Genomic DNA, 16,383 nt, shown 5'->3' with positions numbered 1-16,383 from the left:
CCTTCTGCAGAACATTTTCTAATTAGAAATAAGATGACTTTGCTTCAGTATTAGAAAGCAGCTAAGAAATTAACAGAGAAGTTAAAGTGTGGCCTACTTCAGGATCAGTTCATCCACCTTCCTCTTTGGAGAAGACCTGGAGCAGCCATTCAGCCTTTGCACTAGGCAGTATCAGCCTGAATGACTGACTGTACAGCAGGATTTTCGACCAGGGAGATGGTGAGGGTTGGATGAACCCCCTTCAGCTTTCAAACTGTCCCAAACCTGCATGTAGTACAATAGCTAAGAAATTTACCGGATCATCCTTCAGTGAATCCAGCTTAGTTTCAAGTTGCTGCTTTTCAAGGCAGAACTGGTTCAGCTGCCTCATCTTTATAGTGTTTTCTTTTGTCAGCATCGTTAGCTTCTGTTCTAAGTCTGAGATTCTTTTCTAGAAAGAAATAAAAAGTTCAACTAGGATGAGTGAGGATAAGAAGGATGAAATGGGGAACAAGGGCTAGGCTGAATATGTGTCATAGAAGAGAGGGAAACAACAAACTGATCCTGGATACAAGTGATTCTATGATGCCTTTCATGCAATCTGTTTTGTTGTTGGGTTTTTTTTTCTTTTCTTTTTTCGTAGTACTGAAGATGACTAAGCATTTTGGTAAGGCAGTTTGGCAAAAGTATGGGAAAGGGAAGACTGTTAGGCACATAATAATCCATTTGTGTTAAGGTATCAAACTGGCACCCACCCCTGTCACAAGGCTGCACAGATGACAAACAGGAGGCTAAGGATATGAGTTTCCAATTTGAAATGCAGCTCTCATACCCAAATCGAGGAGGAAGACAGGGGTTCTTTGCATAGCTACAAACACAAGACAATCAGGAGAGCAAAGAACTGTGGATCTGAACATTCTCCTTTCATGAGGTACTATGCTGTGCAAACATGCATAGGAGTGGGCAGCACAGTTCCTTACAGAGCAAACCTACTTTCTAGAGTTCATTATGCAAACCTTGCAACATATTCAGATGTATGCTGTGTTGAAGGATACCAAACTAACTTTTCTAAGGAGCAGAGCATTTCCCACAGCAAAAAGTAAACCCAAAAAATGTTGACAACTGACAGGAAGTAGTAGAAGTCACAAAACCTATTAGGAGGGGTAGAAGTGAAATATTAGTCAAACAAATTAAAATTAGGCATGATACTCACTCATAGAGATATTTTCTGGCTCTTCAGGGATACTCTTGCTTTCTAATTTTCCTGTCTACATATTTTTAAAGTGTCAGAAAAGAACAGCAGTCTGTAAGGACAGCTTGGGACTGTTGCCTGCCTGCACTATAGCAGCTGAGCCTTAGGTATCTCAGGAAGACATGCGTTTTTCATGCTGCACAGTCTAGTGTCCCAGGCATCAGCCAGGGTTGCTCTGTACTCAAATAATTCATCGACAAATATGATGGAAGCAGGCAGTAGATACTGACTGCCAGCTGAAATCTGAAGGATAGCACTCTGGGAGAACCTCACATAGGGACTGAAACAGAAAAATGCACTGGAGGCCAGTTTAAAAATAAAGATGTCATCAATTGCCTCCATAAGAAAATAGGATGTGCAGCAGCAGCAGAGCAAAGGTAGGAGTCATGATGGGACATGGAAGTTGGACATTTTGGTGACACCTGTTGGTGACGGTGAAAAAAACAAACAAAAATGAATATGTTGACAAAACTTTAGTGTAGCTACTCAGCCCCAGGCAAATGAAGACTTAATAGAACACACATACACCCTCCTCCCATTCTTGTACCTTACCATACACTCTTTGATTTCCTGGGAGTGCTCATATTCTTTCTCTATTATTTGCAATTCCAGCTCTTCCACACGTATGTTAACAGAGCGTGCTTGAACGGCTTCAAAATCAACCACTCGGCCAAACTTCAGCATCATCAGCTGAGTGCATTTCTCTTCCAGATCTAAAAGGAGAGGCATGGCACAGGTGGCAGAAGTGCTTTTCATGGGTTAATAAGAATTTGTTCCGTACCCCCAACTTTTTGCCTGAGCTTTGTCATATATGATCCATTATGAACAATTCACATGAATTCATATAGAGCTCACAACTGAATACTGCCATTTGTTCTTGCCTGTGAGCACAGCTGAGCTATCACTAAGCCACATTCAGCCAATCCCAGTGAGCCATCCCCACACCAAAGCCTCAGCGGGCTGGCAGAGGAGGTTCAGAGGTTCAGAGAGACCTCGACATATCTGGGTCTGGTTCTTGGGAATGTAAATGTTTTGAATAGAGAGGTTTTTTTAATTCTTCTTATGTTACACGAGGAAGAAAATGCTTTTAAGACTGACGTATCTCAGCCTAGTGATTCTACAGTGCTGGAGAACTACCAGTACTTCACCCAAACAGTCCACTTGATACTCTTTTTCTGCAGTAACCGGCTGTGACATTTGGGTGAGCATAAAGACAGATCTGCTGACTCACTGTCACAGCCAGTGAGAAACGAGAAACCTGTGCTGTATGAAGTCTGTTACTCACATTGAATAGTTACCTCCATCTCCTTTTTGTCCCGGACAAGCTGTTTATATTTCTTCTGGGCCTTCTTAAAGATCTTTTTCTGCATTATCTTTTCATGATGTAAGTCTGCAATTCTCTTCTGCAGATACTCGAGGGACTGGTTGGTAAATACCAGAGCCTGGGAGAAGTCCCTGGGTATCTCCCCATTAAAGAAGTACTCCACCTGCCAGAAACAGCCATAAACAAGGCTGACTTGACTTGTTTAGGGTGCTGTTGATAAAAAATCTAGATAAAAGATGTGTAAGAGTTTGTAAACTAATGAATGAGGAAATAGCATGGGCACAAGTCTCATGTTTGGGGCCAGGGAATCACTGCCACACAGCAGAGCTCAAAGACTACTTAGAGTTACGAGGCCTTCCTATGTATGAAGCTGTTTACTTTTCTATAACACTGAGAACAAAAATGGAGTGGGGGACTCCTGTTGAGAGTCTGGGACTCTTCTGTCTTTCTTAGGCACATTTTAATGAGGGTAGATAAAACAAAGATAGAGATGCTGAGCTTACCTCAGAAGCATACAAGCCACAACAGGCAGAAGCCTATCTCTCTGAGGACAAGATTCAACCCAGAGGAAATTACAGCATTGTCTGGAGTTTTCCCCTTCATTTTCTGTTTATCATCCCTGGGATAACAGTTGCATAGATGAATGCATTGCATGCAATCCAGCATTTTTGAATTGGGCAAAACTCCATTACTTTCAATAGTTGTTTTTTTTTGTTTGCTTGTTTCTATTGTGTTGGTTGTTATTTTTGTTGTTGTTTTTGTTTTTCTCAAGAGATTATTAGTAGGCATAGACCTGAAGGAATATTCCATTCCAAACCTGTAAAACACTTGAAGGCTACACACATTTCATCAGTGTACTGACTCTACCTGTCCTAAACAAACCCAGAGGAAACATGAAGTTCAATTAATGGCATTGTCATTCCAAGGAGACAATGGTGGATCAGGAAATCAAAGGCCTAAAAGCCAATGACACCACGTGTTTAGATATACATAGGCCATTTGCACTTGCCAAAGGTAAAACTGATAAACACACAAAATCTTGAATTACCTGATGGAGTTTCAAAGGCACAACTGCATATAAGTCATTTAGCTTCTGCTGCTTATTCCACTGAAAGATGTCCAGTTCCTTCTCCGCTGTGTTCAGACTGGATTCTACTGATTTTGCCTGCAGAAAGATAAATCGTGGACAGACAAAAATCCAATAGTATTCAAATATGCAGACAACAGGGTTCTATGTTAGAGTCCTTGACCTGAAGGAAAAGAAGCATGGAAAAAAATGTTCTTTTTTGTACAGATTATGGTAGATGAGTTTCATAGGTTAATATGAGACTCATTTATGTATTCAAACAGAATTCTATGATGAATACTTTACACAGGTACCTTCATAAATATCTTCTTACTTGTGAAGCTACTTATGTATTAAGGAACAGCTGCTTTGTTTAATGTACGTACAAAATGCTTCTAGATCAACAGTGTCTGCAAGATATTTTTTATTGTTTTATGCCTGGAAATGTGATTCTGCATGAGAAACAATTCAGAATCAAATGTCAGACCCCAGGGTGAATATGTGGCAGCTGGCATGTAGGAAAGCCTTTAAAAGCAAAACAAAAAAGCGTTGTAAGTTAAGCTTATTTGATGGGACATTTTTGAGACACAATAAAAGCAAGCCTTGCATAATGGCATTTTGGCAGAACTCTTTCTCTATCCCAGAAAGCCCTTTAAATTAAGATATTTTTGATTTAATATAAATCAAATGTCTTGACGAATGCAGGACCTCATAAAAGCTGAAAGGAAAACTCGCACCAAGTGAGTTTATTCAATAATTACTATGACAAAGAGCAGAAGAAAATAACTAAAAGCAAAAGAAACAGATAGAAATGGAGCATCTTTATGCATGTATTCTAGCAAGCATTTGAGTTAGGATGACCCTTTCTATTCTCCATTCCCATCACATGTACATGGGGGGAGCCAAGCTACACCAGGTGTGGCACCTGAATCACAGAATCTGGCTTCTGTTAGGTGAGGGATCTAAAAGTTAGGTCCAGTCCCCTAGCAGCCAAGGTCAGACCAACTTGATTTACCTTCTTCAGGAGGACAGGCGACCTACAGTGAGCTGCCTTCAGCCTGTGTGCCAGCATGGAGATATCTTCCCAAACAGAGGCCTCTTAACAGGTTCAGACTGTGTTTTTATGTCTTAGCCAAAATCAATAGCACATTTTCATTATACTGGAGGCAGCTGATGCTTGCCAAGAACAAAACAGTACAATACCTTTTCAAATAAGACATCATATTCCTTTCTGAGTTTAGCAGCAATTTTCTTCTCCCTTATTAAAGCTTCCTTAATGTCCAACCGCTTTTCCCGGAGCTGGATGGTGTTTTGGAAAAGTGCCTTATCACAGTCTGAGAAGGAAAGGATCAGAAGATAGCTTAGTTTTGTTATAACTGTACAATTCAAGCTTGAGTTAGTAGCTTCCCTGACGGTGCAGGTTGCCCAGTATTCTCTATAATGCCCTTGGTTCCTTCGGGCTTTCTCAAACAAAAGCCCTGTGGACCAAGTTCCTCTGTGAAGGGACCAATGTCTTGGATGGATCTTTTTTCTTTATATTCAGTCAAGACATTTTGTTTCCAGAAGTAAAACTTAACACATCAAAGCCAGCATTAAAGCAAAAGTTAGCTTTTGTAATAACACAGTTAGTCCCGGTAATTAACATGTTAGAGTACAATCTTTAGTTATGTGAACACGTAGGTATTTATTCATAGCATCTTTAACTATAAATGGTGGACTTTCTGTGGTGATCTTCTTGTGGGGATCTAGCTGTACTTGTAAAGAAAGCTGTGGTTCACAGGACCTGCAAAGTTCCAGCTGGTGCATTGGTATTGGTCATACCAATCAATTCAGCATTGCCAACACAAAACACTAAGCAGTTCCTACTAAGAAGTCCGATAAAGGCTAAGAATTACACTTAAAGACACAAATATGAAGAGGTTAATGCAACGTGTCATTTCCCCATTAAATGAGTAATTTGGATTTTTTCAATAAGAAGTAAAAATTCTGTACTTCCAATAATGCATTGAAAAGAGATGGGCAAGGAGTTAATAAAAATTCTATTTTTTTTTTTTAATAAGATCTGGTAACTTAGTGGTAAACTTGAACTGAAAATAAAGCAGTGTTGTTAAGTGGTCACTAATATGTCACTCAAAGATCTTAAAAAATAAAAAAGAGATTACTTTCCTTTGCTGTATGAATGAATGAGTCAAGAGAATTTTGCAAAGTAATGCTATTACTTTTTCAAAGAGAGAGAAGCCTAGCAACAGGCAATTCCTACGGAAATCCACAAGGTGGTAACAAAGAGCTTAATTCAACACCACCGGGGTCCCCACATAACTTCCCCGAACAGGGATCCAGCTAGGCTTGGCAGAAGGTTTCCAGAGAGCAACTACAGCCTCATTCTAGCTCTACTCCTACGAGGAGTCTCTTCTCCCCAGAAAACAGCTGTGAAATGGCAAATGGTTCTTTACACAAAATAATTAATTCTTAGCACTTAGCTAAGATTTATTAATTATGGTACCCTATGCCATCAGTATTTTCTTTATCTTCACTGAGATTCCCTGGGGAGAAATGCTGCAGCCTGGACTGCACGCATTCTGGTCCTTTTTGGCATTAATGTGAAGAGAATAAAGAAAAAATTCCTTTTTAAAAACACAGCAATGCTCTAAATCTGAACAAGTAGTCAACTCAAGGAAATTATGGCTTAGCTACTCTCTGGGCAAACAGAGATGTCAAAGATTTCATCTTCAGATCCAGAATCTTCTTCATCACTCTCCAAGCTGGACTCTTCATCACTCTCCTCTTCACTCTTATCTTTTTCATCTGGAAGAAAATGACAGTATTGCAGACTTGTAGGATAGCCTGCAAATCCACTAGCTGTGCATTATGTGAATGTGCTAGTGAACATACCCCCAGTAATCCACACAAGATCACTTTAGTAATACACAGATTCAGTCACCTTTCACCTATGGCATTGATTTGATAATTTCACAGAAATAATGAAAAAAAAAAGTGTGGGAGAGAGATCACCTTGTAGTGCCAAATGCACTAACACAGGCATATTTTGGGGACTTTCTTCTATGATTTTTCCTCTCTGTATGTGTATTAAGTATTTGGAATTTAAAAACCTTGTAGGTTTACCATTCTACTATAGAGGTTAAACAACCAAGCAAAATAGACAGAAGCACAAAACTGTCACAAAAACATGACTGTTGTCTGTGCTTTTTGGTAACCATGTCCCAGGTGAAAGCAAAAGCCAAGGCATTCTAGCTCGGTTAGACTGCTTAGTTCTTTACAGATTAAAACCTGAGATAAATTAAATCCTTTCATAATTTGTTTAGTCATGTGACTAATAGATTATTGCAGATTAGGTCTATGATCTCTCATTAATCAATAGGCAGATTAAAGAAGAAGGTCATGAATGTGGCAGATTAATCATTTTTCTTTAGCTCCAATTGGTTCAGCATAGGAGGTAGCTATTTAAAGCTTTGCCTCTTCTTCATACTAATTATCAATCCTCAGTATTGACATATTGACATATAGCAAGTACATTCTAGGAGCTGTGATCAGACCAAATGTAATCATGTTAGAGACTGAATTACCATTATCAATCACTCAGGATAGCTCCCACAGAACATGGGTTGGTACAAAAACAGAACTTGAGTAGGTCTAATCTATTTGGTGTTTTGAACTGTGTTTAGCATTGCATATACCCAGGGCTCCAAACAGACTGAGGCACATTTATTTTACTGCACGGAAGTATGTGTAAACAATCCAAAAGACAAGAACAGTTATCTCTAACCTGTTTCTCTTTCTACTTTTTTTTTCATGGATCTGAATTTTTTCCTCAGAACCTTGGTCAGAAAGTGGGCAAATTCATTGTTTTCTCCAAGGGATGCCTGGAAGCTGGCATAAAGAGCTTTCTCACATTCCTGAAGTTTTACAATCTCAGACTTTTTATCCTCCATCTGTGCAAGGCAGCTGTTCAGTTTTGACTAAACAACAAAAAAACCTTCTTTAGTCAAAAGGCACAAACTTTTAACTTTAATGTAGATAGAACATATCAGTGAAGACCTGGAGATGCTACACTTGACTATCACTTTTTGAACCCACGCTCCAGTCAAGCAAAACTTAGAAGAATCTTCTTAAGAAATATGACTTGTCACTGATTCCAGATTATGAAGTCTGTGAAAAGATTAACGATTCAAAGTTTAAAACTACCATCATGGTTGATGATTGAGAGTTTCTCATTTTCCAGAATTTAGCACTAGATGCTGGATCAGTGCAAAAAGGAAGCAAAGAAAAGTTCCCGTTTATTTTACATCTTCCTTTTGGCTTAGGCCACTCGTTATCAGTACTGTTAATTGCAAAGATGCATAATCTACATACTTGCATGGCCTCCTGCTCACTGCGGAGGGTGTTAACATGCCCCTGGAGAATGTTCTCATTTTTCTCAGCATTCTTCAAAATAAGCAGCTCTTCAAACCAAGTGATGTAGCTCAAGTCAGCATATTTCATCTGCACATCTAGCTGCAGTTTCTTGTGCCGCAGAAAGCGAAGTTCAGCATCAAAGTTGGTTACCAGTGCATTGATCTGGAGCATGAGAGAGGCAAATGAGTAACAGGGAAGGTGTTAGGATTGAAGCTAAACATATAAAGCTACAGAAAGGAGCATAAGACAAAATTTCTCTCCGTCAAGTCAGCTTAATCATGCTATGCCTTCTGCACATAGATGTGCCTTTTAAGGAAGCTTTCCTCTGACCCTTGTAGGTTTAAAACCATTTTACCATTTTTGAAACCAGAGGGTCAACACTACTCATCTTTCTGAACAGCTGAGAACTTCATGAATCCATAAAGTTGCAGTGATACTTCACTTTTTCTACTCATCACTTTTGAAATAATTTCTTACATTTTACTTTTTTTTTTTTTTTTTTTGGCCACTGAGTTCAGAATTTCACAGAACTAAGATCTGTTTTTCAAGTGAGAGGTTGCTGTTACAAGTTTATACTGATTTACACTAGATAGCATTTTCCAGAAGTTCTGATAAGCAGCGTAGCTGCAGTTCTGAAAAAGAAGGAAGGGGTTTTATTTCTGAGTGAGAATGTTCAAAAGAAAACAAAAAAAATTGTTTTCCTACCTTATTAATTAAGGTCTTCTGCAAGTATAGGTTTTTTATCTTCTTCTTCTTTAAAATTTCCAGTTCTATTTCTGTTGGCTCTGCTTTCTCACTTACAAAAATCTTTTGCTGCTCTGTGACCATAGACAACGATCTTTTCATTGTGTGTGAGCTTGCAGTCTGTTGTAGAGAACCAGTTTCTTTAAAACTATGCCTAAATGCATCAGATGAGGGAGACTCTTCCGACTGTTCTTGAAGCTTTGCCTTGGCTGCCTGCTCCTCTTTGAATTTCAGTAGGATGTCATGGTCATACTCAAATCTTTTTTCTGGAACTTCATCTGGGTGTAATTGAGGAATCAGGGGAAGAGGGAGACATTCTGATAAATCTAATGCTGCCTGCACGGATTTCAATTCTTGCAATAAACACTTGATTTCTTCAATAATAGAAACCTTAATGTCCCTCAGTGACATAATCTGTTTGTTCATGTTCACCTTCTTCTTATAGATCTGCAAAGGAAAAACAATTTTAGTAGGATTTCCCCAGTGACATGTGGTCTTCCCCAACACAAGTAGTAGTGAAGAGGCTTGTCATACGACTTTCCCTCTTTCCATACTAGCTTTCTTTTCCATAACATCTCCACCAATTAGTGTTTTTAAAAGAGCATTTTGAAAAATCTCTGGTTTTAAAATCTTCAAAACCATCTCTCTAACTCTTCACAGAAAAGGCAAAGGAGAACAAAAAAGGCTTCCCCTGTCTCTCCTGCCTTGATCATGAATTTCTTTGACATGAGATGTTGAAGTAGTTCAGAAAGCAGTCAGAGACCGTGAAGATTAGTTGTGGGTGTTAGAAGATTAGTAATTGGGGCTGTCTCTCATTAAATACAGAGAGCATCTCAGCTTTGATACATGACTCTCTTTACACATTATACAGATTATATACAGAGACAAAGGAACTGTATTTCAGACCTTTACTGTAACACTAACAAATGAACAGCTGTACAGAAATCTAGACTTCTGACAACAATGCATAACATTTATGAAGAACACTGAAGTAGTCCTTCATGAACGTAGGTTCTAGAATACAGATGTAATCTGAGACAGGGGAGGACTAGGTTAAATATTAGGAGGAAGTTTTTCACTCAGAGGGTGGTGAAACACTGGAACAGGTTGCCCAAGGAGGCTGTGGATGCCTCATCCCTGGAGGCATTCACTCTGGGCAGCTTGGTCTCATGGATGGAGACCCTGCACACAGCAGCAGAGTTGAAACTAGATGATCATTGTGGTCCTTTTCAACCCAGGCAATTCTATGATTCTATGATATCCAGTAACCTTGTCACCACACTACAATCTAAAAATTCTTGTGAGCAGAAGGGGGCAGTAGAAGTCACAAGAAAAGCAGTAATGATACTGTAAACATCTGAGGTACTGGGCCTTTGTGGTGAAAAGACATAAATAACAGTAGGAGTCCTGATACAGGAAGGTGGCTCCAAAACACCATTTCCCAGGAAGATTCCAATACTTAGTTCTTATTTAGAAGCAGTGATTGATTGTTCAAGTGCAACATGAAGACATTATGCTAAAAAGACCTGCTCCTGCTCACATCCCTGTTTTTGTAAAAACATTTCATGATAGGGATTATTTAGCTCAGTGTTGTAAGGAAAGCATATCAGTTGCTAGATAGTGAGACTTTAAGAATTAAAGAATACACGTTCCTGCTGAAATAGCTGAAAAAGGTAACTTCTTTGCTTAAAAAGAGCTAGCTGAGTGTTATCCTGGATTGATTCAGTGACTACTAAACTATCCTCCCTCCTGTGAAAAGAGAATAACACCCACATTGGTGAAACTGTTCACATACCAGCACTTCCAGGGATGCAAGCTGCATCGTCCTCTTTTCAGTGTTCATATACTTGTCCTGAGGGACTCTGTAATCAGTGGCAGTTTTCAGCTTGTAACATCCCATATTTTCCTGTGCTTCTTTGATGGCCTGAACATCTCTGGGATCCTCATAGTCATGACTAGGCTTGCTTTCGTATCTGGTAGGAACAAAGCAAAGCTGAACTTCAAGACAGAAGGTACAAAAAGGCCCTGTTTTGTACATCTGTATGTTTTCTATCTTAAAGTCTGTCAGTGTGCAGCACAGAATGTCTGATCCTATGTTATCAAATCTTCAATAACCTTAAAAGCTTTGTGCTCTGACTTTACATTGGTTCCGTTTTCTGCTAGCAGCCTTGAAGTGCAACTAACTTAACCCACAGCTGTTGCAGCGTGTGTATATATGGTGAGAGAAGGGTTAACTGAGGAGGCTGACTAATAGTTCACATTTCACTAGATCATTATTAATTTAGACCTCTTAAGCCCTATCTGAAGATGCATTTTTACCTAGCTGAACTCATTTTTTTAAATGTTTTAGAAGAACCATGGAAAATTACTGAAAGGTTTTAATTGTCTCTTGATACTCTGAGGTATTAAAAGGCTCATATATTTTAATTACATCCATCAGGAACATAGGAAACTGGGCAGAGATATGATAGTGCCATATGACAGCTAAACAAGAACACCCGACAAGAAGCAGAACTAAAAGGACTCAGAGTCCAATTAAAGACTCACAGTTTTTCCCACTCCTCCTTCCTCTTCATTATCTTAGCTTTCTCCTTGTCAGATTTCTCAACAATTCTTCTGATTCGCTCACGTCTCCTTTCTATAAAAAGTGTTGATGGCTTTTGGATCTTTGACGTCACTTTATCAGCTTCCTCCTTGACAATTTTAGCTTTTGAAACAAAAAATAACCACGTGAAGATGTAAATATCATGCAACATAGTATAATCTAAACTAACAGGAATCTCCTGGGAATGCTCCTGTTAGGCTGGTGTTGATCAAGATAGATCCACTGCAGTGGATGTTCTGAACACATTCAAGTTCTCTGAGATGACTCTTAGTGAAGTTCTTTCCACTGGGTTGATAACCAATTGCTGACATTGACTTAAATGTAGAAAGCACTGGATGTATATAGGTACTAAAAGGTACCGTAGTTGTATTTCTTTATCTGTACCTAGAGAAATTATCATTTCTTTAGCCTGGACTCAAGAAAATGAACAGAAATGAAAGACAAAAACTTACTACTGTTGATCTGCAAAAGGTCACAATTAGCCCTATGCTTACGCTTTCTATCTCTGATGGTCTCCTTTTTTTCCTCTTTTTTCCATGCCCGTTTAAGTACTGTCTTCTTCCAAGATGGACGTTCCTTATCTCGGTAGTACTTCTCAGAGACTGCTACAAGTCTATAGGTGGAAATCTGATGATTGCTTTGAATAGCATGAACAACAACAGTGTCAAATTCCAGCGAGTCTCGAAACCTAAAAAGTCAAATTAGACAAAACTGTCTGATGCCAGTAGGAGCAACCTACCGTTTTTCCTTCACGAAAAAGACCTAAGTAATGCAGTTTACTTAGTACATATACAATTATTACATATAAATACATATCAATATAGTCACTAAGTAAGAGCATGATGACATGTGACATCATCTATTGACTTTTATCCAATCTAGGAATAGAAATGCTCAAGAATAAATACATTAACACTGTTCCCAATATCAAAACTTATATCAGGTTCTACATGAGAGTAACTGTCATCTTTCATTAAGGGGTGGTTAAAAATAAATATATTCATTCGCCTCTTATGCAGTCATACACTAACTGTGAGTATGACTCACAGTAAGTGAGATAACTAAGGTATCTTTGTTATTGTGTATTATTTCTACTGTGGATTTATTGTTATGAATTCATCTTTTGTCATAGGAAGACAGACCAAAAATGAATCTCGCACTTAAAGTTGTGCTCTTGAGGAAGCTCATGTTATAACTTTAAGGTATGTAGAGAACATTGTTCTAGCAGTGACACTGACAGACATGCAGCATACTTAAAAAATGGGTTCATTTCATAGGTTGGTCTTCATAGTTCCAATAAGAATTCCAGAATCTTACTCACCTTACTGACAAAATCCCAAGCAAACTTATTGCCTCCCCCCAGAAAAGACTGTTTTTCTTCATATAGAGATAAATTGGAATTTTGACACTTCCTCGATTTGCATATCTGAATTTTGACCAGGGATTCAAAAGAAGGAAGCACATCCAAATATCAGTATATACTCTTGTGTATTTTTCAAGTCAAATAAGGACTGAATCATTAATAGAAGAAAAAAAATTTGACTTCGTAAGGAAAAAAAAACACCCAAATTATTCTACTTTGTGCAACAATAAGCCCCATGGCAAGGACAACAGGAGAGGTAGAAAAAAGCACTACTTACCAATTCTGTAATTTCTGCAGTCCAATCAACTGTTTCTCATGCTCCCAAGCTAGTTCCTTTTCCACTAATTGGATTCTTTGTGCAGTCTGCCTATTCAGCTCCTCAAAGACCCTACGGTCCATCTCATACTGCTGTAGAAAACACAGAAAAGCCAACATCACATTATCCTGACAGTTGGGTTTTGCTAACAAATATTTTTGCCCTGATGTCAAGAGTTTCATGAACATTAACACAATCCTTTAATTCAAGAGCTATTCAGATCTCCACAGAAAGCCTCATTTTTTTCCCCACACACACTTCTTAAATGGCACAAATCATCAGTCGTGATTCAGAAGTCCTGGCAAATTATGTAATTGAGTATAGTAGCCCATAGCACTGGACATCTTTGACATCGACATTTTAGAGGGTTTCTCTAATACAAGATGACTTATGAAAAGCAAATGAACCTCTCTTTGCAGTTGCATGTGCTTTGGTAACTCCTGATTCTTTTGAAGCAGAAAAAGAAACTCCTGTCTTAGTGCTATTAACTCCTCTCTTTTCCTGCTTTTCTTGTCTTCAGCTTCTTTCATGATCCGTTCATACTCCTTTTTCTGCTTGACTTCCTCAATGCTGAAAATGCAAGACGGAAATGGTATTATCACAATGAATAGAAGAAAGATTACAATTTGTGTAACCTTTTAAATTTCCTTGACAGCCTTAAACTTCAAGGGGACTCAATGTCTCTGAAGGTAACTTAGAAAGAAGCCAACTTACTGTATATTTACATTGTTTTAACATCATAGTGCTTTGGCTTTGACCCTGTGTTATCTGAAGTTACATAAGTCTCAGAGTGATAAATTTGAATTATTTCCACAGAAAAATAGAAGAAATGGATGCAAAACCTGAAAAAGCTTTGTGTGTAATGAGGAAATGACCCAAACTGAGAGTGATCAACTCCTCCTTCTCTTAACAGCCAAAAAGAGAAATGTAGTCTGAAGAAAGAGCTGCTAATGCTTGGAAATCTCTTCCAACATTATTCAAGCATCTCTTACTTGCAAGCACTGGGATCCTCAATGTCTTCAGCAGCCTTCTCCTTCAGTAGACCCATCTGAAATCAAAATGTCTTGCCTTTAAACAAACAATAATAGTTTTAACAGACAATAAAGCTTTTACAAAGATTAAGATAGAATTCCCATTTTTTCTCACAACATCAAAAGAAGTCTTCATGATCAATACTGCTATACTAGTCTTAGGTAACAGGTTATATCATTTCAAGATACGAGAAACAATTTTAATTTAGTTTACATGTAAAAGAACAACTTGAGCTGAGTTCTTTTGGACAGAAAGGAAGTCCTATATTCTTCCCATCAACATTAACCCCTACATCACTGTTTGTTCCGGATTCACTGTCCCATAACATTTTTGGTTCTTTGCTGCACAGACCCCGCAATTATATATAATTCTCCTGTCCCCAGTAACTGCCAGACTGACAAGACACATCTTATCCCAGGCTAATTCCAAGTTACAAGTGCAATTCATCTGGTTTGCTTCTGCTGACTGTGCAATGGGTTCCCAATTGTTAGCTGCTAGGATTGATGGATGGACGCTGCAGTCATACAAGCCACATTTCTTTAGGAAATCATGCTTTAAGACATGAGGGTGGCCTATCATTTTACAGTGAATACAGTGGTACTAAATTGATCTGTAATTTAGCTTGATTAGTTTCAGAGGACTTATATTTGATTCTCTAGGAATCTCATTAAGTTTAATTATGATGGAATTTAAAAAATCTTCCACATGATTTAAAACTCGAATAGATACTTAACGAAGATTTACTTCCCTATTAAGATGGCCATTAAGCAACATTGCTAGCCTGCACAATAGCAATTAACCATAAAGATCTTTATATAGAGCTATTTATATATTTGGGATGCTAAAACTATATATATGCAATATAATTGTATATTAATTACTACTTGTAAAATGGGGGCTAGTAAGGCTCTGATACCACAGATTACAATCATTCACTTTGTTTAAGAAAATAATTTTTAGTCTATTTTCAGTGCTAAATATTCCTGTAATACAGGTCAAGAATTTCCACTAGCATGAACAATATAACCCAAATAACTAAAATCCCAATTTCCTCTCTGTCTCCTCACTAAGAATCTTTCAAAAAGTAGTCACTGACTAATATTAAAAATATTTAAAACTTTGTTTTATGTTGATACTTATATTTTTAAGGTATACTGAATGCATAATCATTACAAAATTAATTGCATATGATAGCACTTCCTTACTCCAAAGTTTTAATTGCTTCTTTCAAGTTAGTTTTGTTTCGTTCAAGCATTCAAGAAATTTTTAAAATGTGTGGCTGCTGATATGTCTCTCCTTTTGCATATTATCAGTAGAATACTTGTTATCAAGTTCTGGTGTAATCTCTTCAAACCTGCACAGAGATTACTGGACATCTGCAAAATTATTACTACTAATGCTGTGGACGACTGAAAAAGGAACAAGATCATCATCATGCTATGCTATTTTGCAAATTTTAAAGTCCAACTTGTGAATTGTATATTAATGGTACCAAAGGCATTGAGAAACTATACAACTGGCATTTTCCAGTACTAATTTTGGAATCCCCATACAGAGCAGAATCATACTTGCTGGAATAAAATCCAAGAGAGACACTAAGTATGCATATCCTTGTGTTTTTTTCATTCTAGTTATCTCTGTGATTACATCTTCAAGTGAGAAAAAGATAGTAGAATATTACATCTGAACCACACACACTATGTGTACTGGGAGAAAAACATGGAAGATTGAGAAGGAGCAATGCAGTCATATTGCCTTTTTACTAGGAAAGGCTATGCAAGAACTCTTCTTCTAAATTGTTTGGGAAATCTTTGCTTTTGCTATGAAAGATCTACGATGCCAAATTATTGAACTGGATTATAGCCATATGCAGTAGCTTCATAGGCCTAATGCACTGAAATAAGTTAGCAGGGCATGTATTCAGAATTGTTCTGGAACCAGAGATGCAACAATCCATACAATAAAAACGAGAGTTTGGGGGATTTTCAATTAGTGACTTACCCTAGGAGGAGGGATTTTGGCTTTTAACTCTTCGTGAACATCCTCTGGAGACAAAATGTTGAAGGTAAAAATGTTCCCATCTCCTCCACAGGTAAGCAGAAACCTATCATCATAACTACAGCAGATTCCCCGGATCTGGCCATAATCATTGTCATGGACACTGAACGACCAGTATGCCTTCAGGGTGTTCACTGAGAGGTCTTTATCTTGGAGAGGATAAACACGCAGGGCACCATTCTGCATCCCACAAAACATCAGTAGTCTGCTGGTACTGTCAAATAAGAAACC

At 38.1% G+C, this 16,383-nt stretch overlaps 1 protein-coding gene across 1 annotated transcript in view; it reads right to left on the bottom strand.

Moving 5' to 3' along the window:
• Positions 1-1,824: 1,824 nt before the first annotated feature.
• Positions 1,825-16,383, bottom strand: part of CFAP44 (cilia and flagella associated protein 44) — a 41,400-nt gene continuing 26,841 nt past the window's right edge. The window contains exons 19-33 of the mRNA XM_019618921.1: positions 16,096-16,366; positions 14,055-14,110; positions 13,470-13,632; positions 13,024-13,154; positions 11,878-12,071; positions 11,326-11,485; positions 10,574-10,751; positions 8,740-9,225; positions 7,993-8,196; positions 7,406-7,598; positions 6,316-6,426; positions 4,825-4,955; positions 3,604-3,720; positions 2,530-2,718; positions 1,825-1,944 (exon numbers count right to left, since the gene is read on the bottom strand). Of these exons, the coding sequence (XP_019474466.1) occupies positions 1,918-1,944; positions 2,530-2,718; positions 3,604-3,720; positions 4,825-4,955; positions 6,316-6,426; positions 7,406-7,598; positions 7,993-8,196; positions 8,740-9,225; positions 10,574-10,751; positions 11,326-11,485; positions 11,878-12,071; positions 13,024-13,154; positions 13,470-13,632; positions 14,055-14,110; positions 16,096-16,366 (2,611 nt within the window). The 3' untranslated portion in view covers positions 1,825-1,917. The remainder of the gene's footprint in view (positions 1,945-2,529; positions 2,719-3,603; positions 3,721-4,824; positions 4,956-6,315; positions 6,427-7,405; positions 7,599-7,992; positions 8,197-8,739; positions 9,226-10,573; positions 10,752-11,325; positions 11,486-11,877; positions 12,072-13,023; positions 13,155-13,469; positions 13,633-14,054; positions 14,111-16,095; positions 16,367-16,383) is intronic.

Source organism: Meleagris gallopavo, chromosome 1, assembly GCF_000146605.3.
Source record: "Meleagris gallopavo isolate NT-WF06-2002-E0010 breed Aviagen turkey brand Nicholas breeding stock chromosome 1, Turkey_5.1, whole genome shotgun sequence".
Lineage (NCBI taxonomy): Eukaryota > Metazoa > Chordata > Aves > Galliformes > Phasianidae > Meleagris > Meleagris gallopavo.
Note: the sequence above shows the minus strand (reverse complement) of the source record. Positions and strands in the feature narration are given on the sequence as shown.